Source organism: Anopheles darlingi, chromosome 3 (genome assembly GCF_943734745.1).
Source record: "Anopheles darlingi chromosome 3, idAnoDarlMG_H_01, whole genome shotgun sequence".
In the NCBI taxonomy this organism is placed as follows: domain Eukaryota; kingdom Metazoa; phylum Arthropoda; class Insecta; order Diptera; family Culicidae; genus Anopheles; species Anopheles darlingi.
The window spans coordinates 27,089,750-27,113,438 of record NC_064875.1 but is presented as its reverse complement, the minus strand read 5'-3'; the positions used below and the strand labels follow the sequence as shown (position 1 = coordinate 27,113,438).

General features: G+C 48.1%; 1 protein-coding gene across 1 annotated transcript in view; it reads right to left on the bottom strand.

Moving 5' to 3' along the window:
• Positions 1 to 23,689, bottom strand: part of LOC125954360 (calmodulin) — a 31,605-nt gene that overhangs the window by 1,982 nt on the left and 5,934 nt on the right. Inside the window, exons 3-4 of the mRNA XM_049684571.1 lie at positions 21,527 to 21,701; positions 4,153 to 4,395 (exon numbers count right to left, since the gene is read on the bottom strand). Coding sequence (XP_049540528.1) covers positions 4,153 to 4,395; positions 21,527 to 21,701 — 418 coding nt within the window. The remainder of the gene's footprint in view (positions 1 to 4,152; positions 4,396 to 21,526; positions 21,702 to 23,689) is intronic.

Here is a 23,689-nt window from a genome sequence, read left to right as displayed (position 1 = left end):
AACATCCCAGCGATGCACAAGCGCGGAGCGTGTTGCTTTGCGTCATCCCCCTCCATTCTCAGGACGGTCGTCGTCGTCGTCGTCGTGACTTTTAGGCGATAATCATCATCATCATCAGCCAAGTAAAGCGCGGCCCCCCACTGATGGTGGTGCTGCCGTCTGCCACCGACAGCCACTTTTCGCATGATGATGATTTTATTTTAAAGCCATGACTCCCATGTCTTTTTCCGTCCCAATTTCATCATCCTGCATCCATGGAACGCTTCGATCGTTATTGCTCCCTTGAAGTGCACACCACCAGGGCTATAAAATGCAACGCCGGATAAGGCAAAACTGCATGACGTTTTTACATCATCCCTGGGAGGGGGCATTACGCACCGTTCGAAACGCCAGAACAACCAACAGAGATCCAGATAAAACTCGTTACAAGGCGGCACAACCGAACTAAACGGTGGCCACGATGCACACACCACAGCAGCTTCCTCTCGCAATTCGCTACCTATTGGAATAACAATATTTAACCGACGAACCGGAAGCGGCTATAAACAGATCACGCGACGTAAAGTGTGAGGGCTGTGTGTGCGGTGTGGAGCCTCTGTTTTGCGCGTTTTTTACGCGCCATCATAATGGCGAATGTCATTAAATCGTGTTACCGCCAAATCATAAACACAAGAGGCAACAATAACTTCTGATCACAACACAACAGAGTGTGACTAAGATTCGTTTGTCGTATGACGACATATGGCGCATGAATCACCACCAGTGCCACTGTGGTCGGCCAGAACGAACGGATTCATTCGATCACGGGATCATCCCTGACCAACCTCAAGACATTAAACAACACCACATCGCCAGGCCCCAAATTTGATTCTTACCCTTTCCCTCTTTCTCATTCTCCTCCTCCACGAGTGTCCCGTGACCTACCAGCAATGTTTATAAAAAGATCGAACAACTGAGCGAGCGCGTGATCATCCTTCCCCTAATCGATCGACGAGATTGCAGGCAGTCTCGTGCGCGCCTTTCTCAAGCAGTAGGTCCACTACCATTAGAGCGCCGCGCGAATGAGGCGAGAATCAATGCAATTGAACCGCGGAAAGAGCACAATGGTTGCATCAAACGCGATCATCGTGACGACAGTGACGATCGGTCGCGGGTGATTTACTGGCAAAGGCTGACTGACTCTCTGCGTCTTCCCTTCCGATCCGATCGAAATACTGAATCACGCTCATACGCTGCCTGCCACCCGGTCGGATGATCACATGAACCGAGGGACGTACGGGCGCGCGCACCACACAGGGATTGATCGACAAACAGAAGGAGGAACGCGTTGTTCGGTAAGGGAAACATATGCCGGGTTACATTACGTTCACAAAGTCGCGCGCGCGTGTGTGTTGTGTTTATCATCGGATTCAAACACGGTCCCATTGATTGAAACCAGATCCGATACCGGCCTGTGCTATTGGTACTGTATACGCTATTAACGAGCCATAATCACGCTTATGTCAGTTGCAGTTTTTCTTTACAATTTTCCTCTTTTTACCCCAATATCGTAGGTCAAGGACTGTGCACCGATGTGCAGGGAGAGAGAGAAAATGCAATATGAGTTCTGGAAATTTGATCGATCGCTTGGTTGAGATTTTCACGCTTTATTTATCTCAACCTCAACTCAACCACAATCTATGAAAGTTAAGGTTCTTTACACTAGTCCTGTCTAATCCATTGAATACAATATTTCAACATTTGAGCTGCTCTCACATCGAGCGCTCGTTTTTAAAAACGACAAAGTTGGCGTTTTTTGACGCAAAGCTTAATTCGCTGTTCACACCTAGAATGCGCGAAGGTCGATTTAAAATACACGAAAAATAGCACCATATCACTACCGGCACCTTATCAAATCATGATAAATAGTTTAATCTTCACGCAAAACAGTTATTACCCGGATTTCAACACATTCCTATCAAAACAAATTGCAAAACCAAAAAGCAACGCCTTCTTGTCTATCTTGTTTGCGTGGCTTGCTAGGAGCTTCGAACCTGCCACAATCTGTAGATTTTACAGATCCGCAAAAACGCTTACTTTTAAGCTCTTCAAAAATTCCAAGAAATAGCTTTTGGTGCGTTTCGTGAACACTTCCATATATTTTGATGTGATACAACCGTGTTTTCTGCGTCAAAAAAACACGCTGCGTCTATTACTGTCGTGTTACGCGCGTAAAACGCGATCGATGTGAAAGCAGCTTTATGCATTGTGATGAAGAGTATGAAGACCAACGGAAGACCACACAAGGCGTGAAGAGGTCTTTGAAGGGGAAAAAAAAACACGGAACCAATTCGGCTCCAATCATCAACAACGAAGGCTCAGGTGATTTACGAGTTTTCATGTTTGGCGGTTTCGCTACTCTTCTCCTTTCATGATAAGAAGAACCCACTAGCGGTACGACTTATGTGAACTACGCCAAAGTTCTGGCCAAAGAACAAAGGATCGGCGGCGGCGGACAGAATCGCATGTAGCACGCAACCATGGGAGGGTAGCAGCAACAATATACGATGAAACGCAATTCATCATCCTTAAACGACGCCTCGCCAACAACTATTATCAGCATCAAAACACTGAATCCAAGGCGTCGTGTGTAGGTGTGGTAAGACAAACTTCGCCTTCGCCCACACTATGCTGTGTATGCGGCGATGCGGTTTTAACCTTCTCCGCCGCAGTGGGAGTTTTTCATTTTGATCTTGATGAAGTTTCACGCGCCAACAAACCTCCTCTCCAAATATGCCTGCGCATCGGATCGCATCGGATCGTCACTGACCTTCCGTAATTTCAACTTTTCCGCACATGTTGCAGGTGCAACCACTGGTCGCGGTCGGGGACACGTGGTGTACGGGTGTGCCGCCTCCCATTTCCATAACCCTGTGTAAAGGACCTCCCTCTCTCTCTCTCTTCACAGAGCTCTCGCTCTTCTTCTTTCTTCTTGGCGCGCTTTGAACGCTTTGAAGTCGTCGCCCCCACCCCAAAAAGGTGGGGAATGAGAAAGCGGGATGTGCAAACAATTGTGAACACATCAAAGCAAAGCTTTCCATGCCATACCCCACGAATGGCCTATGTCTTCAACATCGCCGGTGGGGGAAAGGAAGGAATTTGGATGGTGGCAATGTCAAGAAATGATTGAAATGTGCCTTTCTCATCATCGCTCCACCAAAGAGCCTCACCAGCCCCCCGAAACCAAGCGCCAGAGTGCCGAGAAGCAGGGTCAAAGGCTCTCGAACGTTACACAAAGCCAGCCAGTAGCTGCTCCTACAGACCACAGAAACACTCAATTTTTTCAACAACAAAAAAAGAATAAAACCAAACCCATATTATTCCGTGGCGGCCATGGTGTGGCCAGAACTCGGGTGAGGTGAAGGAAAAGAAGGTAGCGCGCGCGCCTTGCCTTGTGGTCGATAGGCCGCCACCGGAACAACGTCAATGTCGTAAGAGGCCTCGTTTCTTCTGTTGCCCCTCGACAGGACACACAATGTCGAAGAACCCGACTAAGGTCCAGCGAACAGCAAAGAGCAAAGGCACCGTCGTAAAGGGCCTCAAGGAGGCTACCAACTCCTCACCTACTACGCCACATGACCCTGACACAGGGGCGGCGGGTCGTCGTATGGCGACGATCGCGCGCGCTTTTGATGGCGCAGTATCAATTCCTTTGGAGACGCGGACGCGAATGGCACGAAGGGCAGGGCAGCGGCAGGTGTTGTGCTCGACCCTTCCTCCCCTGCCTCTCTTTCCTCTATCGATCAAACAGAGCCAATTGATTTACGCCCGCATAAAATAGGTGAAGGAGGCGTCGTTGTGCCTTCTTCACCTTCTCGCTCTCATCGCTGGTCCGTATCCATTCCTCCGGGAATTACGAGAGGTCACTGGTGGTTCCGTGGAAAACCTGTCTTCAAGAAAACGAAACAGGAAATGAAGGCGCGCGCGCGCGGCGCCCGGTGCACACACGCTATGATCCCCTTCACAAAACATTCTTCGCTTGCTTGTAGGAAAATATTTTTTCCTCGTTGCCGGAAAGCGAGATTCGAAAACAAAACAAAAAACGTGCCAACGGAGAGGAGGCCAAAGGGCCTTTCGTAGGGCACACGAATGGAGGGAAGAAACGCGACTTACCTTCATAATTAACCTGGCCATCTCCATCAATGTCCGCCTCGCGGATCATCTCATCTACCTCCTCGTCTGTTAGCTTCTCGCCGAGATTAGTCATGACGTGGCGCAGCTCGGCGGCCGAGATAAAACCGTTGCCATCCTTGTCGAAGACTCGGAATGCCTCCCGGATTTCCTCTTCACTATCGGTGTCCTTCATTTTGCGAGCCATCATTGTGAGAAACTCGGGGAAATCGATCGTGCCGTTGCCTGTGAAAAGCGCGTGAAGGAGAGAGAGAGAGAAGAAGAAGGAAGGTTAATATGATTCGAATTATTGTTTCTTTTTTTAGTGCTACCTCCTCATCCTTATAACACAACCCGCAACAAAAGTGGCCGCAAAGAAACACAAATGACGCAACGGACCTTGTCGTTACAACGTAGGAAAAAACGGCTGAGGGTGTCGGGGAGCAACATAGAGGCCAAGAATGTTCGCAGAAATACAATGCCAATGCCCCAAAAGAGACCGCATCGCTCCATCGCACTCTGGAAACAAACAGAATGGGATCCGAATTCCACAAATTCAACATTTTCTAAATTGCTTTCCCGTCGTCTGCCGTCGGTCGTTGGCCGTCTTTCCTTTCGCTCGACAGCATTCCTGGCGTGGCGATCAAACCATCGCCACCACCACCGACCGTTGATATGAAAACAGTTCTCGGTAATTCCATTGCGAAACGTTTCTCCGAAACATCTTTCAATCATAAATACGAACCGCCCCTCCTTCCTTGGCCTCCTTGGCCTCCTTGGCCCAGTGGACCCCTCGTGGCGCTCTTGAAAATACTCTGCGCGCTCCTGTTGATGGACGGACGGCGACCCCTCACTGCGCTTTCGCGCCATTTCTAATAACTAATTCCACAGACATTTTGTAATCCTGTGGCGCGCGCAATAGGAGCACAATCAGAACGACACACCCACCTCAAGCAAACAGTAAGAGCTGCCGTTGTTCCACCACGATTCGGGCATTACACTCGTCAAAAGAGACCTCGACTACCATACCATACCATGTTTGCACAATTTCCCGTAGCTCGAAGGAAAAGACGGATTCGTCAGATCATCAAAACCATTGAAATACTCAAAGGACGAAGAATGGAGGGGAGATCAACATTTTGCACTTGAAATGGAAAAGCACAAATACGCATGTTTATTTGATAAGCACAAGTAAGCAGCAGGGAGGCCGAGAGAGAGAGAGCCGAGGCGAGACCGCACCCCCATTGGCAATATTTTCCCCTGACAAACTCGGCAAAAAGCGTTACATATTTTATGAATCGCCGAGAATCATGCCAAAGCACCAGCACCAGCACCAGCAGCAGCATCGCCGGTCCCTATATGTAGTATACATAGAGAGTGGCCTCGGCCTCGGGAACTCGATTTCCCTGATGCGCAAGCAACCATCCAGCGCAAGAGAGAGAGATAGAGACCCCCATGAGTAAAATGAGGACACGGTGGGCTTTTCTAATATCCGGTGGAGGAATATACACTAACTAACCCTGGTGGTGCGTGCATATGCGTGCTCGGGTGGGGTTTGTCCATAAATAAATGAAAATTATGTGAATTCCCCCCGCTGGGCCCAAGCAGCGCGCGCTCACAGCAACCGATAAGAACAGATAAGAACCACCATCCCGATGGAGAAGAAGAAGCTGAGTCCCCGCGCGCACGTCGCCAAAGGGAGAAAGGGGCTTCTTTTGTTACTAAAGCAATCGAAGTATATTCAGATGTTATTTGCGGCCAAGACCACACCACAGAGCACACAGAGCGGAGCTACATCGAGGACAGTAGTGTCCTCGCCATGAAAGTTAAAGCAACGCGACAGAACGACACGACGCAATCAGGTTGGGTGTGTGTCCTGTCCTTCTTGTCCGAGCTGGAACTCGGTAGCAGGGGATGGATGGTAGCAAAAGCAACGGGTATACAAGTTTCTTCAACACCTGAGGCGTTCTCTCGCTTGAATTATTAATCAAAGGCCGATGGAAAGCCTGATTGAACACCTTTCCCTAACCGATCGCTCTCTCTCTTGCTCTCATGGTCCTCCTTGTAATGTCCCTTATTTGAACCCCTGGTGCTCTTCTGTTACTCTTGCTCCTAGGGGCGACTGTGTTGTTTCCTTGCATGATTTTATTTCTTGATCCGATTGGTGGCGCTATGTTTCATCATCCTTTATTCATTATAGCAACGACCCACACACCGCGCACCATCCATCCAACCATCTAATCAATAATGCGCTCGCTAGAGAGCCGAGGGACTGGCTAAGGGAGTTTGTCAAGGCTGACCACCCTCTTATTCTCACTTTATAGCATCAGCAGCAGCAGCAGCAGCAGCAACAGCAGAATTATCACCACCACCAACACCGCATCTCAATATTAAAAATTTATATTATTGGATCCTTGAATTATGTTGAAATTTGAAATGATTATGATTTCCTACCAAACAATATTGATAACCAGTACCCTAATCATCGTACATGCTTCCTGCGTCAAGCCTTATCACCTTAACCGCAACACAATCATACCAACTTATGTGCTTCCCCTCCGAGACAAAGAGAAAGAGAGAAAGTTAATGACTTGTGACCACAAAGCTGTACAAAGCAGAAAATCCTTAATTAGTTTTCAGTTGGTAAACGTGTCTACAGGAACGAGCAGACCACTAAGAGGTAACAATTGTAGCAAATAGTAAGCCAACCGCCACCACACACCAGGACTCAAAAAGTCGGAAGCAAACATCATCCCAGGACGACCACCCTTCCCTGTGTTCCTTTCCTTTCCTCATCAAGCAATCTAATCAGCTTTACCTCTGTGTAAGCTCGGGCAGGCAAAACTTCAATTGCTTGCTGGTGGTGGCCATTTGCTGATGCCAGGACCACCACAAAACCGCAGTCATGGAGGAACTGGTCGTCCAAGGACGCTGCTGCTGCTGGATATGTACATGAACACTTCTCTACTAACCGCTTTTGGAGACTCGAGGACGAGCTTTTCACATTCATCCTTGATTGGCTCGAGATCCTCGACAACCTTTTCTCATCGGGGTTCGGGGGGTTGTTATAGAGTTTGCTGCTGGGGGCCGCTTTCTTTCCAATCAAACTTTATCCATTATCTAGCAGCAAGCCACTAAAGCATCTCCCCTTTCTTCTTCTTCTGCTGCCTTCTGATTTCATTACCAAGCCTACAAACTACTATACTCGAGACTTCTGCGGTGTGGAGGGTGGGATGTGGTGTCCAAAATTGAACTACTCTCCCATACCCTTGGTTCTACTATTCGTCTCTCCTCTCCCACTCCACAGTCTAGAAAGAGGCCAACGGAAATCATAATAGTTTTATCCTTCCTCGCTCGCTAAAGGAGAGCGCAGAAGGTTTCGAACATGGTGTTTAGTGGGGGGGGAAAGCGCACAAATGAATGTGGTTTTCGTGGCAAGCCTCTTATGTGCGCGCTGCTGGCTCACCCACCCACGCCCCAATCCGAAAGTAAAGGTCACAGCCGAGGGCCAAAGGACGATGAGAGGGGATCACAAATTTATTGTAATGTGTTGTGTTGTGTGTGTGTGTGTGTGTGTGAGCCGGGCACCGGATATGAGAGAGTGGAGGACCACATTTTATGGCAAACTAGCGTGATTGCCACAATGGAGCTCTCCGTCATTCATGCACGCGTGTGTGTGTGCGTGGTTGGTTGGTCGGATAGAACTAGTAGTAAGTGTCATTTGCTGAAGGACGCCGATACTAAGGCCTCTCTCTTCCTCGTGCACCCCCCGTGGAATGTTCCCATTTTCCACTCGACTCGTTGCGATGGCGTAAAGGGGGGGGTCTGATCTGTGAAGTCATCGCGCGGCCGAAAGGCGCGCTACGGCAATTGGGCGTCAACCAGTCGTCAACAATAAGTGGAGATGGTAACAGCAGTGAAGAAAAAATGCGGAAAATCCAATGTCACTGCGTCGAGGATGAACAAACGATCGTTCGTCGGGCGCGTGGGACCACCACAAAAATGTCAAATGTCATCCCGGTGGTGGTGGTTGTGGTGGCGGGCGTAGATGGAAATCCGCGATAAAAAGAGTTTGTTTGGCGCGAAAGGCGTCCTTCGAGAAACCATAAAACAGGCGGCTCTGTGCGCCTCTCCCTGGCTCCTATCTATACATAATGCTCGCCGAAAGTTATGCTAGACAAGTGACTTTGCGTATTCAGAACAGAACAGAACAAACCATACCAACAAACACACGTGGAAGTGGAGAGGGAGGGGATGACAGAGACACATTATAGTGTCCTTCGAGGAAGCATTCTTCCGCTCGCCACACAACCAACCAACAGTCAGACCAACAATGTGCAAGCAGCAATTCGATGCGTAAAAAAGCTCGATAATACCGATGCTTGCCTTGGTCAGGCGGCAATAAATTTACATTTCCATTCGGAATCGCGCGCATCGCATGTCCGTCCATGAGCAGGCGCTCAAATCGATGGCAAACCACCCACGACGATAAATATGAATCCCAAATCCAAGGGAATCCCCAAACCAGCCGTCGGTTCGAACAATGGCGCGGCGGCGACAGCACGTAAACTTATCACCAACTTTTTAGATTTACGAACCCCGCACGCACCGCACCACGAGGGATGGTGACGGGAAAGTTCCTTCATTTCGTGGCAGCTACTACTACACGGTGTTTTCTCACCAAAAACATATACTACGCGGACCTCACTCACCGGACCGGACCATATAATCGTTTCATAAAAATCTCATAAAACCCTTTTTGGCATGCCACCGGTCGCGCCACGGAGAGCGGCGCTGCTACAACACACCAAAGAGCGTGTTGTAGCCGCCCTTCGCTAATGCCATCATAAATCTCACTGTTATCCTTTTTATGTGTTTGACTGTCTCTCGGTGGTGGCTTCGGCGGATATTATTTATGGATGGTTCATAAAGCGAAGAAAAGAAAAGAATGTGGATCCATTCATAAAGCGAAGAAAAGAAAAGAATGTGGATCCATTCTTGTGGTTTTCGTGACAGTCGAGGAGCCCTAGTGTCTAGGTCTAGGACTAACGCACACAGGTAGAGTAGAGGTGCTACCCCGGAATTCACTAAAAAACATATGATATCTCCCATAAGGCTAAAAGGCTAAGGATAATAACAGTTTAACCCGACAACGGCGATACATTACAACAATAAGGATCGTCGTGAATCCCGTCCGGCGGCGGCAGGACTTTCAGTAATAGATGTCTATTACCAATTAAGGGATGTCGTCTCGAAGGCGATCTTGAGAGCGAATCTCGGTGGTTGATCGGGATTCCGATTCCAAGATAATAAAGGATAAATCAACTGGCATTTAGGAGTGCACGAGTTTCCATAAGCATCATTCGCGTTAAGGTTACTACTCGAATGCAAAAGTTGATCCTCTGTGCTAGAGAGCAACAGCAACAAGAGGCAACATTTCGTAGCAAAAGTGAAAAGTGAGTTAAAAGCGCAAACACTTCTCACCAAACTACACAACAGTTCGAAAACTAAACTTTAAAGTAGTTATTTCTCTTTCTCTCTCGTCTGAAGGGGCTATTGCTCGCGGCAAACGAGAAAAAGTTTCCAGCAAACGAATCTGAATAGAATCTTGGCGTTCAACCTTCTCTTCGAGTTCACAGCAGCGCTTTTGGTGCTCTATTCATTTATCCTTTTCGTTGAACTACTAGAAAGGGGAATGTTCGACACTGTGGGCTATTGGCGGTACAGAGGAGGGCGCGTTTTGAGTGGAAAATTGAATTCCATCATCAAATTGCTTTATTGACCTCGTTCAACCTGCGATATACTCTCTTCTGCTGTGGGCATAAGCAAGTAGTGACGAAGGATTTTGCCTGAAAAGGCCGGAGCCAAAGGCAAACACTCCACACTCCTTCGATTCTCGTTTTCTCGTTCTTCAAAGCGCAATAATGGGAACTGAAGAAAAATACCAAACGGAATATATTATTATGAAAAAGAGGCAAAACTCTCTGGATCTGGCTGGCTCAATTTGTTTGCCCTCCACGTCCGTCAGACATTGCTTGAACTCTTATCACCCCACAATTCAGGTTAACAACAGTTCAGAAAATAAAATACGATGGATAAAAAACCCGTTATTTCCCACTGATTGGAAACGGAACTCTTTTCTATATTCCAAAGGGGTTCATTTCGTGTTTGAATCGCTAGATGGCCATCGCCTTTTAAGTTTGCTCCTTTCGTTCACATTGTTTTGTCTTTGGGTTCCCTTAGCTTGTAATACTGTGTTCAGTGGAATGCTCCACTTGGGCGCAAATGAAAGTCTTATCGATGAGTGGAATTGAAACACAACTCGCATTTTATCTTAACGCATTATGGAACATTCTAAAATGAATATTGCTGCAATTGCACTGTATAATAGTTAGCTGTGGACTGATTTCGTTGGCCTTTTCTTCCAGTTATAACCAGCTCTAAGCCAACCCAAAAGCCTCCGGTCTGGCTAGCTGATACAATAGACCTTGAATGAAGCTTCTTGTTGTGAATGTCTTGTTCGTGCGCAAAAGATAACACTGCACAACCGCTGGAAGATCTTACACAGGTTGAGATAGAGCGAGCAAGAAACAACAACCAAAAAAATGTGCCCGAAAAAGCTAAACGAGAACAGCAAATCATTAAAACCAACAGACCACGATACGTTGCTGCCACTGCCAGCCAGCGTCAGCACCGGCCACAGTTGTGAACAAGCCATTGACGTAATCGTCAACAAATGGACTGTGTTCGGGTGTTGTATGATAGCAATGCATTGGGTAAGGAGACGGCTGGTAGAACATGAAGGAAGCAGAAAGCAATATTCGATTTGCGACATTAAGAGGGAACTCCACTCGCTGGTCTATTTCATTTTTCTATATGCTATTCATAGCAACATATTTCATTTATCAAAAGGAGGAATTCCAAAAAGTCCTGAATACAGTGTGTAATGTATTTTCTAAAAAGATAAGGAAAATGTACATTTTTTAATAGATTTTTCACGCATTTTAAAATATTACCGGTAGTGCACACTCAAGGGCCATGTTTTTAAGAACTCCACCCTAAACCCTAACCACCAAAGGCCCGTCATATCACGATCAACCTACAACACGTCTGCTGCTGCTGCTGCTGCTGCTGCTGCTGCTGGCAGCCGAACAAGCATCTCTTCCCTTGGCTGTCTAGGGAAAGCCAGTGCTACATCATTTACTCTGACCCCTTGGTGTGCGTGAAAATTCCCTGGGAGATGGGATAGACTGTCACGAACAGTATATCTCATGCCGAGCCAGGTGAATGCCGAAGGGTCGCCGCCCTGCCTCCAACAGACACAACAGACCGACCATCGAGGCGCAACGTCGAATATGCTGGGGCCTGATCGCCGGGAAGGTGGTCTCGAGAGGGTAAAAGTAAGGTATATCTATCAGAAAGGCAACTGCCGCCGTCTCCACCACCTTCAGAATTATTATCCGTACGTGACAGTTACTCCTGGCACGGATTTCTCCGGACGCTCCAGGCGCACAGAAACACACATACGCATCGTCAGCGCACACACGCACGCAAATCGGAGAAAAAAAAAGAAAGGGACACACATCATGCTATAGGCAAACCCTTGCCTTCGGCCTCCTCTCGAGGGAAAAAGAAAGGTTACGTGTACCGTCATCCAAACGAGGGTAAGACGACGGCCGCCCCATGTCATGCCCACAACTGGGACTGCGGGCCTCTTCCTGGGTCTCCTATAGGTCCTGCTTATCCTTCTCCTTTGCTCCTGCTCCCTTTGCTTCCCACTTATTGGAGCTTATATCAGCCGACTTAACGGCATCAGAGCCTTGTTGTTGTCAAGGCTCTAATGGCCATCACTTTACACTGACCCCGCCCGCCGCCACCGTCTGTCTGCCTTGTCTGTTGTTGATGATTTTTTATATTTTTGCGTAATCAACACAGGAAAAACAGAGACCACAGAGGCGTGCGGCGTATGTGATGATGAGGTGGTATCCATGCTTGTCCCGGGAATCGGTTGCTGCAGGTTGCAGAATGGCAAACGACGCCCGTCGTCTCCTGCTGCTGATCAGCCCGATTAAGCACAGAGAGAGCGAGCTGGTGTCATTGTGTGTACTCTCCCCGTCTCTTTCCTTCATGCTGGAGCCTAAAACCTCATACATTACCAACGGAAGTGGACACAATTTTCCATATTTGTCACAGAGAGCAGAGTGCTCATCATCGTACGAAGATGCTTATCCTCTGTCAAGCCCAGGGTGGTTGGTTAGTTGGACGTGCTTGGAATGCCTGATAAGAGCTTTCCCTGCCGGCCGACCGGCCACCCGTCCTTCCTGTCCTACACTTCTGTCGCAGCCTTCAACCCGAGAAGAGTTAGAACTCATTTTATGACCCAAAAATGCGCCAGTTGGTACGAGAGATTATCACTTATCCACCCCACCAACCGACCGACCAACCCATCATCACATTAATGACTAGAGATAATTATTAAAACGCATAAAATGTTACCGTCTCCCCGCCTCCTTTTGGGTTGTGAGACTTATACGAACCAATTACTCGACCAATAAAGGCGTGGCACGTATCCTGGCGGCTGCTGCTGCTGCCAGCAAAAACCCAAAACCAATCCCATGGCCAGACCAAAAGTTATGAAACATAATAAAAGTCATCTCGGTCCGATCATCATCAGTCATCTCGGTCCGTACACTTCAGACAACATCCTTTCCACAATTTTTTGTGGATCCGTACTCCCGGGTATCGCACAGTACAGGACAGGACCGGAAAAACAGGAAACACCACACCACGGAGTATACGGCGGGGTACCATCCATGATTAAAATTATCCAACCAAACAAAAACGCCAAACCCAACTCTTCCTGTTCGGCGTTTGGCGGGGAGGGTTCTCGTTCCAAAAGTTTCATCCCCAGCGACGGGCGTGCGTGATGGGATGTGATGGAGTTGCCTGGTGTCCCCTATATATTGCAACCCTCACAGCACAGCAGAGAGCGAAGCAGTGCGCCAGGGACCCCTGGGTTTTCGGCAGTTGGCTCCTCTCCCAGTGCTTGTTGATGGCAGCAGCGGTAAATCGAGTTGTCGAAGCCATCCCGGGGCGTCGCTTCATAAAACTCTGACTGTGTTCCAGGGGGGGGGGGGGGGGGAGAGAGCAACGAGGAGAAGAAGCACATCCTCTTCTCTAGCATACGATCGTGTGCACACCATTGTCTACGGAAACTACTTCCGGAAAATATGGACTGTTCACTGGGGAGGCACTGTGGCAAATGCTCCTCTTCCTCCTACTGGGATGATGTGCATACAACACAAGTGCATCCCCTACACTGTGTGTTTCCTCCTCTTCTTTTTGCATTATCATGTCCACCCAGTAGCTCATTTAGTGGCTTGTTCTGAGCAGAGCAAAATGCAAAGCAATTTCTCTTCGCCTTTCAAATATCCGTCCAGAACCGACGGGGATAGATAGTAGGTTGTGTGTCTGTGTCTATTCAAGGCCTAGATCCGCTTTACCTTGTTATTGCGTCACTAGCAGCAAGCAAGCAAGCTCACCAACGAGCGATTGCTGAGGGACACCGGAACACGATGGAAAAGTCACAAATGGTCTTCTCCCTATAAGCTGAGCTGCCGGTATAGGGGAGCAGCGCAGACAAACTAGATTCCATTTCAGGCATTACTCCTCGCCGCTGCTCCTTACGTAAGTTGTAAATTACTTCATTTCGACAGCGGAGCGAAAACATCCATCGTAAATAACAGTTGACTACTGCGCGCACACACACATCACGGAGCAGCAGTACCCGAAACCGGAAGAGAAGAAAGCCAAAGCCGGACCGAAAAGTTCGTGATAAAAGATCGACTTAACCGAAAGCTCATACACACGTGTGTGTGTGTGGTGTCCCCCGGTGACTATTTGTCCCCGGAGGATCCTCCACATTCCCCCACCATTGGAAGTATCCGTTGATGTCGGTTACGGTACCGGAATGCGCCATCACATGGCATCGCGCTGTATATGGTAACAAATCGCCGGCCAAGGATTTACCCGGGCCGGAATGGTCTGCTGGCGATGATGATGGTAAAGGACTCCAAGGTTTCTTCCATTTTATGTTCACCGTTCTCCCAAGCGACTCACTACTTCGATAATCCACTTCGGCCCCTGGGCTAAACCAGCGCTATATAGCTTTTTTTGTTGTTGTGTGCTTTCGAATCGTTTTTCGCTTCCCAAACACTTACTCGCCGCACCCCAAGAAGCACACAGCACATTTTTCAAAGTTCCATCGTCGCGATAGTAAGCGAATGGTTGTGGTGTTTGGGGGAGGGATTGCGTGTTCGCAAATGACTTTCCATTTACACATGCTGATAAGACAAGGAAAAATCCGTCTTTAACGACCGACATAACGGTGCACACACACACACACACACAGAAAAACAACAGCACTTCGGACCGTTTCCTTATTGCTTGCTTGGGAGAGGTGTGTGGTTTATAGTGAAAAGCAGAACAGAGGAGTGGGATGTGACAAATTGTGCTTCCGACAAATTGGGACCTCGAATGTAAAACGTCAAACTGATCGATGATGTGTCTCTCTTTCTTTTTCATTTCTGTTCCTTTTTCTCCATCCAGAGCGAGATAACAGCACTGCTAGACACAGTGAGAAAATTCATATTTCTACCGCCAGGAACTGTCGGTAGCGGAGGAGACCCTAAAAATCAATACCATTAAGGACAGCGAGAGGGCGACACCTACTTATGGGGAAAGGCAATTGGATTCCGCCAAAGGTGTGCTGCTGCTGCTGCTGCTGCCACTGTCCGTCTTATCTTACTGTGAGAGGACGTGTCTTCCTGTGAGCAACACAACACATTCACGCTTTTTTGGTATCATCCGTCTCCATAAATTAAATTCATCCAATCCAGCGACAAAACGAGTGTATGAGAGAAAGAATAGGTTAGAGTCTATAGTTTAGTTCCATTCCAGAACTCATTATCATAGTGCGAGGGCCCCCTTTTGCCGCGCTCGTTTCCACCCAAACATTAGTCGCTGCCATCGAACACACGAACAGTATGACCTCCTCGAGAGCCTGGCGCGCTACTACTAGACCATCGACCGTCGGGGGGACCGTATTTTATCGACCCAAACAAGGGACCGTCGTTCGTTCTCCGTTTCTGTGTTGGCGCGTTCGAAGTGCCCCGGACAAGACAATGTTGATAATGACGACCTGGGCCTGGGGGAGTCGCGTTAAGCAGGCCACAGGACGAAGCGAGCGAGCTACACGTCTCAAAAGGAGAAAATTAGGCCGTTGTCATGAGGAGCGGGTGTACGATAGTTGGCGCTCAACAACAAGATGGACGTCACCGGAACGGAGACAGACAGAGCCCACCAGCCCGGAGAGACTCCACGACGACTGGTGGAGGTGCAAGGCCACACAAAAAACGCCTTTCGGGGAGGGTGATGGTTTTCTGGGGCAACAACAAACAAATGAAAACAATGTGTTTCTGCTCCTTCTCTCTGTCTCTCTCTTCCTTTCTCGTTTTTACAATATTTTGCTTTCGCAAAAAAAGGACCAGCGAACCACAATGAGAACTATTTTAGGTCATGCTCCATTTTTTTCCGCTCGTTTTTATTGTTTTCAAAATTCTATAAACATTCTTGCCACAATGTGGCATTCGCGGAAGGGTATCCGCCCCTCTCTCTCTGTCTACTCTCGGACGCTTTTAATTCCATCACGGTTAGGGAAAACCCGCGGAAACAACACTACCCCCCAGCCCACCCCCCACAGCTTATCATCCTCGAACGAAGGAAGTAATGAAAACGAACTCCTATTGACCAATGGCATATTGTGTGGTCCACAATCGTGCTGACGTCCAAGTCCACGAGTAACGTCAGTCGTGACGTACATACAATACGTGAGGATTGCGATGGAGGCGCCCAGTATTTCGAGTTGCGCTCCGAAGATAACCAGACAGGTTGTTGTGCTAATCGGTAAAATACACAACATAATGGAACAATGAGATGGCTGGAACCGAATTGTATCACAATGGTTTTCAAAATCATGAAATCATCATGAGTGTCTACTGCCCTCAATTTGCATTATTTCTTGGAAGAAAAAGGTCAAAATTTTATATTAAAAAGCATACGACGCTTATCCGATTCGATGTCAGTCATGCCCAATGGTATGGTTTCCCGAACCGACTTGAGAGTGCCAATGGAAATCGAAAGGAAAACCCCTTAATTGAAGCCCAAAAACTGAAGGCGGTACCACACAAAACGGCAATTGCTTCGAGATTGCTCTCTGTGCTCGATACGGTTTCGAGAAATTGTCAAAACGTCAACAACGAGAGCCCTCCTCCTATCATTCGTTTAAACCATTGCTATTTCATTTTTTATCGGAAGAACGTGCCTTTTCCTCGCGAATATCATTCTCAAACCGACATCACAAAAACACACGCCAGCCATCATGTCAACGGGAGAGCGAGACCGTCAGCAAGACAGGAAGGAAAATCGACAAAAAGTTGGGAAGCTTCCCCCACCTTGTGGAAAAGGCCTTTTTCGCCCTGCTACTCGCTCTCGCCATCCCGCGAATGCAGCAGAGTGCGCCGCGCCATATTGCGCAGCTCCAGCTCCAGCAGCAGCAGCAGCAGCAACGCAGACACAAATACTGACTAGGATTGGTAGTAAAGGTCCGGGAAAGTCCACACATTAAAAGGGACAACTAGCGAGAGAGAGAGAGAGAGAGAGCAGTAGCAGAGCAGAGAGTGTAGTAACTCCAGGGAACTCCAACGAAGCCGTGATTAGAGAACAGCCAGCCTCGAACCATAGACCAAGCCAGGTGTGCCTGTGGCAATGCAGAAAGCTTTTTACCCAATCCCGGATACCAACACAGACACGCCATGCTCCGGCGTTATGTGTATGTTGATCTACTCTCTGTGTTTGCTTTATCGCCATAAATTGTTGCTGGTTAAATAAAGCAGAGCACCTGGGAGAGAGAGAGCGCGCAACTCCGGTGGGGGACATTACACAGCACCCGTGTGTGTGTGCGTTTTGGGTTCCATGATTTGCATTTGCTGGTAAACACAGAGATTCAAAAGCAAAAACCGAAGCTTCTCTACTAATTACACGCTATAGTGTCCCATCTGCGAGGAAAGTAAAGAGAGCTTTTTGGGTCAGAGTATCCTCTCATCCTGCAGACCCTCGTCGCCTCTCTCTCAGAACCATTCTACTGACTACTGATTGTGGTCGGATCGGATCCTCTGTGTGTTGGTGCAGCAGTAGACCCCCCGTCCTCGGCTACTCCTGGCTACTACAGCATACTACAGCGATGGGCGTGCGCACTACACGAACGCCAAATACGCTCTCCGCTCCCGAGCTCAGCTCCCAGAGTGGTGCGGCTACTGTTGCTGCTACCTTTTTCTCGGGATTGCTGCTACCGGTAGCGGGCGGGTGCGGGATGAAGAGAGTTGGAAGAGGGTTCAAAGAACGGAGTGCGATCGATATTCCCCACATCCATCGTGTGTCTCACCTTTTCGAGGACACACTGTTGCGCTTTGCTCTAGAACAATGTAATGTGAGCAGCGATGATACTACTACTACTACTACTACTACGATTTTCCCTAGTATCACAAAGCGTTGCACACATTATCCATGACTCGAGCTTTGTGGCTGAAAGGGAGTTTTGCAAATATCATCCCCCACCAAAAGTTGTTTAAGTTAAATACGGGACGACGACTTGTGGTATGCCAAACCAACCGAGACCGAATGGGAATGCGGGGAGCAAACACGGCCACATACACACTCAAGTCTAACAGTAACCAGCAGAACATTGAAATTGAAAAAAAAGGATTGACACACAACCACAAGCAAGACAAAGTACGGCTAAAGCCATGATGGAGTTCTCAGGGTAACGCAACCAACATTTCCATCTATCATATGTCCCCCCGACATCGAAAGGGCGTCTCCATTATGGACTGCCTTTCCACTGGCCCCGCTAGCTACCCAGGCATAGGGCGGTGGCTTCAAACCTGCACAAGTTCCGTTTTCGAAACTGGGAAATCCCGCATCTCTCGGAAGCTCGCTCCTTCGCTCTGGTTATGTGTTGTGTATATTGAGCAGGGATAATGCGGCTCTCAAAAGCACCACCAGCACACCACTACCAAATAACGTGAACGTGAAACTCAGGCCATGATGGTCTGCTTTGCATGTAACACCTTTGCATCGGCGTGAGCATCGAGGCATACGCCTTCGCGTTCGTCGCGCTTCCCGAGAGGGAATCATCCGGAGCGAGATTCCGGGGGTGCAGAATTCCAGAACGTTCCCCGAGGTAACATTATTTCATGCATTTTGATGTAACAAATAGATTGTGTTTGCCTTGTGAAGGTACAATTCTGCAGTATAGTAGAGAGAAGCAAACCTTTTCGGTGGGAAATAAGGCAAATGTCTCTAGTCTAGGCTTTATATCGCCCGGGGATGCCCTGGATATAATGTACAAGTCATGTTTCGTTTTCTTCTAGAGAAAGTGTGTGTTTTTGTGTGTGTGTTCCTGTTGGTTGACGTAACTGAAGCTGCTCGGTGGCTCCCGGGGATCAATGACGAAGGGATCAAGTATAATGAAAATAAGGAATCCGACAATTACTTCGCACAAAAAACAACAAAAAAAACACACAACGGAACAAAAGTGCCAACACATAGTGAGATGGCAACTGTAACGAACTGAATTTGCCCAGTGGAGGGGAGAGGTGGGGGGAACCCGACGCAAATTAATGAGAACAAATTGATCTCATTTATTTCCTCCTCTCCTTGGAGGATGATGGGATGTTCCGGAATAGACTCTCGGGCAGTGAAGACGACCCCAAACCACCATTCAGCGGGGTTTGGCCTGGGGGGTTTGGCCAGCTGTAGCTGTGCTGCACTAGAAGCGAAACATGGAAAACACTCTTCTCGGAGCGCACTCGCTACCGGTTGCACGAAGAAGAAAATGAAACTAATTTCTTATCTTCGGTATCATCATGAATAAACTTTGGCAAAAAGAGATAACGACCCACCACCGCGGGGGCCGCCGCTGTGTATGGGCGAGGCATGAAAAATGATATCGTCATTAAGGTATTAGTAGCGGAGGGGACACAATTACACACACACACAATCGCGACTACTACATAATCATTTTCTTCTGATAATGGGATCGTCGTCGTGCATTTATGATAAATTCCGGAAATATATTCAAAAAGGAAATTTTCTCTCTATCTTCTAGGTTGATTTTCACGTTTTTCTCCAAACATTATTAATCAAACATTAAATTATAGTTCTGACCACGGCACTCTGGTCACCCATTCTTATTCAACGTACACTGTTCCATTCGCCATTCGAATGAAAAGCGAGCAATTAAAACCCTTACCCCCTAACGGTGGCCGCCGTCCATCTTTCCCGTAGAATTTATCGATTAATCCCCGTTATTTTCCTCCAAGCACCAGCACCAGCACCAAAGGCACAAATCTCCTCCCCTTGGCAATGGCCATTCTCTCCGGGATGTGTGTAAACGGACACACATCACCTTGGGCCAGAGGAAGAGGAGTTGAGTTCGTCAGCACATCCAGTTTGCTCGTCCTTGCTTCACGTGTCTACACGCCATCCAGAAGGTTCGTGCATAAATCCATTTTCTCCCGTTTTGCCTCGCCGTAAATCCACCCACACCCACACCCACCACTGCCATCATCAACATGGCAGTAACATTCCAGGGCACACCCTTCCACACATTCCGGGGCAATCCAATTAATGCCTTATGCGCCCCCCGCCGCCGTATCTTCAACCCTACACTGCTACTGCTTGCTCTCTCGCTTACAGTCTCGGTTTCCAAGTCAGAGGCAATAGTACCGAAGCTCCCTTTCCCTGCTTGGGACGGACTTCATTTGTATTCACTACCACCTTTTCATCACCGCCAGTTCTTTCGCAAAAGATCGTTACTTTGTAGTTAGGTTGTGACAGGAATAAACCTTCGTTTATAACCGACTCCCCCGCCCGTGTGCCACCTTCCTCCTTCCTTGTTTCCCATTGAGGCGCCCTTAAGGGATTGGCGATTGCTTTCCCGTACAACCCGCCTCGGCGGGGGGGGTTTTGTGACTTCTCTCGCACACGAAAGGGCGTCGTCCGTCGTCCTTGCATTACCATTACACCACCAAGGAGCGGTAAAACGAGGGGGCTCGGGGGGGCAAAACACATGTAAAGCAGGTCAAAGTTGGTAAAGTGAGCACCCCAACACCCCAGCAGTCCCTCCATGGACCGCAGTGGAGTTGATCAAAGTTACACAAGAATCCAAGGAGGGAGGTGAGGTCCGTGCAACAAAGGCCACGGAGCACGGATTGACCTTTGCCATAAAACCTTTAGCCCAAAAATGGAACCAATCCTGATTAGGTCCCGGTTGCCGGTGGTGGTGGTGATGGTGGTGAACTCCGCACTATCGAAGGTCGCCATCAACATCAACATCACCATGGTCATCGCAAGCTCCCACCAACAACACCACCCACTCTCTCTCTCTGTTGCTGTTTTCACCTCATCACCGTCATCATCATTTTAGTGCAATGGTAGCACCAGGGGGGAATACGCTGGCAGTATCAGTATGATGTACAAACATCCACCTAAAACTATGATCGAAAAGAAAGGTAATTTGAATCTGATTGCCGTACCACCCCGGGACTCCCCTTCGGGTGTGATGATTAATGTTTCGTTAGCATGTAACGCAACCAACCAACTAGCCAACCGACTTCACCCACTCCCCTCCTTCGTTGGGCAATTTTGTTGGTCGTAAGAGCTTCAGTGGCAAGGGCAGCACAAGGCACAAAGTGTATAGGGCTTCTTCTGAAATGTACTGAGCAGGGCGGTTGTGCTTCCAGCAATCGAATCGCATCGCTAAACTTCAAAAAGAATATTGATCGTCTTACATTTCCGGAAAATCGCATTCGAAACGCAAGGAAAACTAATCGATCAAATTACAGCAGCTTGCTCGAAGCAGCCCTTTTCTCATGAAGAGCTCTTTTTTTAGGAAGACTGCTTTTTCCTCAAAGAAACCCCTTCCAGACTATCCAGAAAAGAAGAAAAAAGTCAAATTAATGAGCGGCGTCATCATTATTTTTCACCAATTTCTATCAAACCACACCAGAGAGCCATAACAAGCAGCACCCATTTTTTTGCCATTGACAGATTGTCCCTTTTCTCTTCGTTATTTTAATTGTGATAATCTAACCCGGTATAATATAAAAGGCGAGACTTCAAAGTATGCGAATTGGAAACACGCTTCGAACGAAAACGATTCCGACAATATAAAAAAATATGCGCCACGACGAGAAGATGGATGAAAAACAAAAGCTCGCTTTATAACTTATTATGTTATCAGCTCAACGACACTTACCGTCCGCGTCGACTTCGTTGATCATGTCTTGCAATTCGGCTTCTGTGGGGTTCTGGCCTAGCGATCGCATCACGGTGCCTAACTCCTTGGTCGTGATTGTGCCATCACCGTCCTTGTCGAACAGCGAGAACGCTTCTTTGAATTCGGCAATCTGTTCTTCCGTAAGTTGATCGGCCTGGAAAGTGGAAGAGAATAAAAAACACACATCAATAGATCTCGTAATACACAAATGAAAATAGATTACAAAGTAATACATTCTTTAAAAAGCATTCCACCAGAGCTCTACACACTGTTGTTCCATTATATTATTGATTGATGGCGCAGCACATCTAATAGCGCGCTGGTGGTGAATAGAATTCCTTCGGTCTCATCAATCACGTGGGATGATTTCGCATAGCCTACATCGAACGCAATAGCAGGACGCACGCTCGGTTCTCGGTTGTGCATTATCAGCCAAACTCTAATCACCTTGCAATTAACAACCCGATAAACGACCGATACCGTCCGTGGCCGAACACTGGTGTTCCGACGTTCCGAATTCATCATTGACTTCTCTACTCTAAAAGGGCATCTGGTTTTGCTCCGATACCGGAGATTATTCGATGTAATCCGTGTGCTTGCGTGTTTGTGGTGAGAGGGTATCATAAACATAATTCACACATTTTCCTACCATCTAGTAAAACATCTCTTCGTGTAAAACCATTAGGTTCACCAATGATGGTAGAGAAGAGCGCCAATCAATCTGCACATTGATGGCGCACTCATTTAACTTCCGGATATTAGGGCGCGTAGAGACCCGGCCCGATACCATATTAGAGACACGGAGCTCCTCCACGGACCCATGTGGTGACCGCGATGGTGGTGTATGCGCGCGCGCGTTCAGTCCACGCAAGCACACAAATTGAAAGCAGATTTATAGCGGTCGAGATGTTTTCGTTCTTATTCCCTCCCCACCTAGGGTTCGAACCCGGAAAAGCAAAAGCCGGCCACAGGCCAGTATCGTGGCTATTCGTTTACCACTTTCGGGGCAACAAACGATGTCATCAATCAAAAACCACCAGAAATTGTTCTGCCGCGTTCCTTTGGCAGGAAACCGACGTCGTTTCCCACATCCAGTAGCAGAGCAACGGTGTAGCCAAAGGTGTACACACCATTCGAGCACCATACGCGAAACGATCCTCAATGTCCACGGGCAACATTTTATTCGCACACTCTCTCTCCGGTCTCCCTGTCTGTAAAGACATCATGTGTGTGGAGGGATGGAGGGATGGAGGTAGAATGGAGTGGAGAAAGGCGACCAACGGACAACATCCGCGATGCGAAATACCATCCAAAGCACACCTAACAGGCATCAGCAGCAGCAGCAGCAGCAGTGTACCGTTACGCTGCGACAAGTTATTTGAGAATCATTAAACATTATTTATATGCATGTCTCATCTCTTCTTCCACCGGTGGGTCGGTCATCAGACCGACCGATCGCTTGCCATCCAGCCATCAAAAGGCAGCCACAGGGAGGCGCGGCATGCGAGTACGTGCGCGCCCGGTATAGTAGTGACGGTCCGGCTGACCGAGTGTCGATCGCAGTGTGCTACCACTGCTGTTGTGCCACATATTTTCCATCAACCTTCAGCAGGCAGGCCACATGTGTCCGCCACCTTGGCTGTTGCTGCCGGTGATCCGAGGTACCAGACCGGAACATCAATAAAAGTTTCTCTCCTCCCTGAGCAGCAATAGGAGGAACGCGACCGGTGCTGCAATATGGGGATTAACTTTTCCTATCAATCAATCCATCAGTAGTAGGGGGTGGTTTCCGATTCTTTGGAAGGAAGTAAAAGTAATACAAAGCATCAAGATTACTTCCGGAGAGACACAGTAAATCAAAGATCGATGTGGCACAACCGATGCCAAACCATCTTTCGCTAATCGTTTACCAATAGGCGATCGTAAAGGTCGTCTATAATATCTCGACCAATCTACCGACTACCGTTAGTGTTGCCGGGTGAAAGGCGGTGGAATATTTGACATAATTTCACCCAGCTACCGTTACCGATGACTCCGTAAACGACATGTGGCGTGTGTGCGCGTCCACATCTTCCCATGGTTTTCTCTTCGTATTCTTTTCTCACCTTTCAATCCCTTGTAACCGGTGTGGCGGCGTCGGCG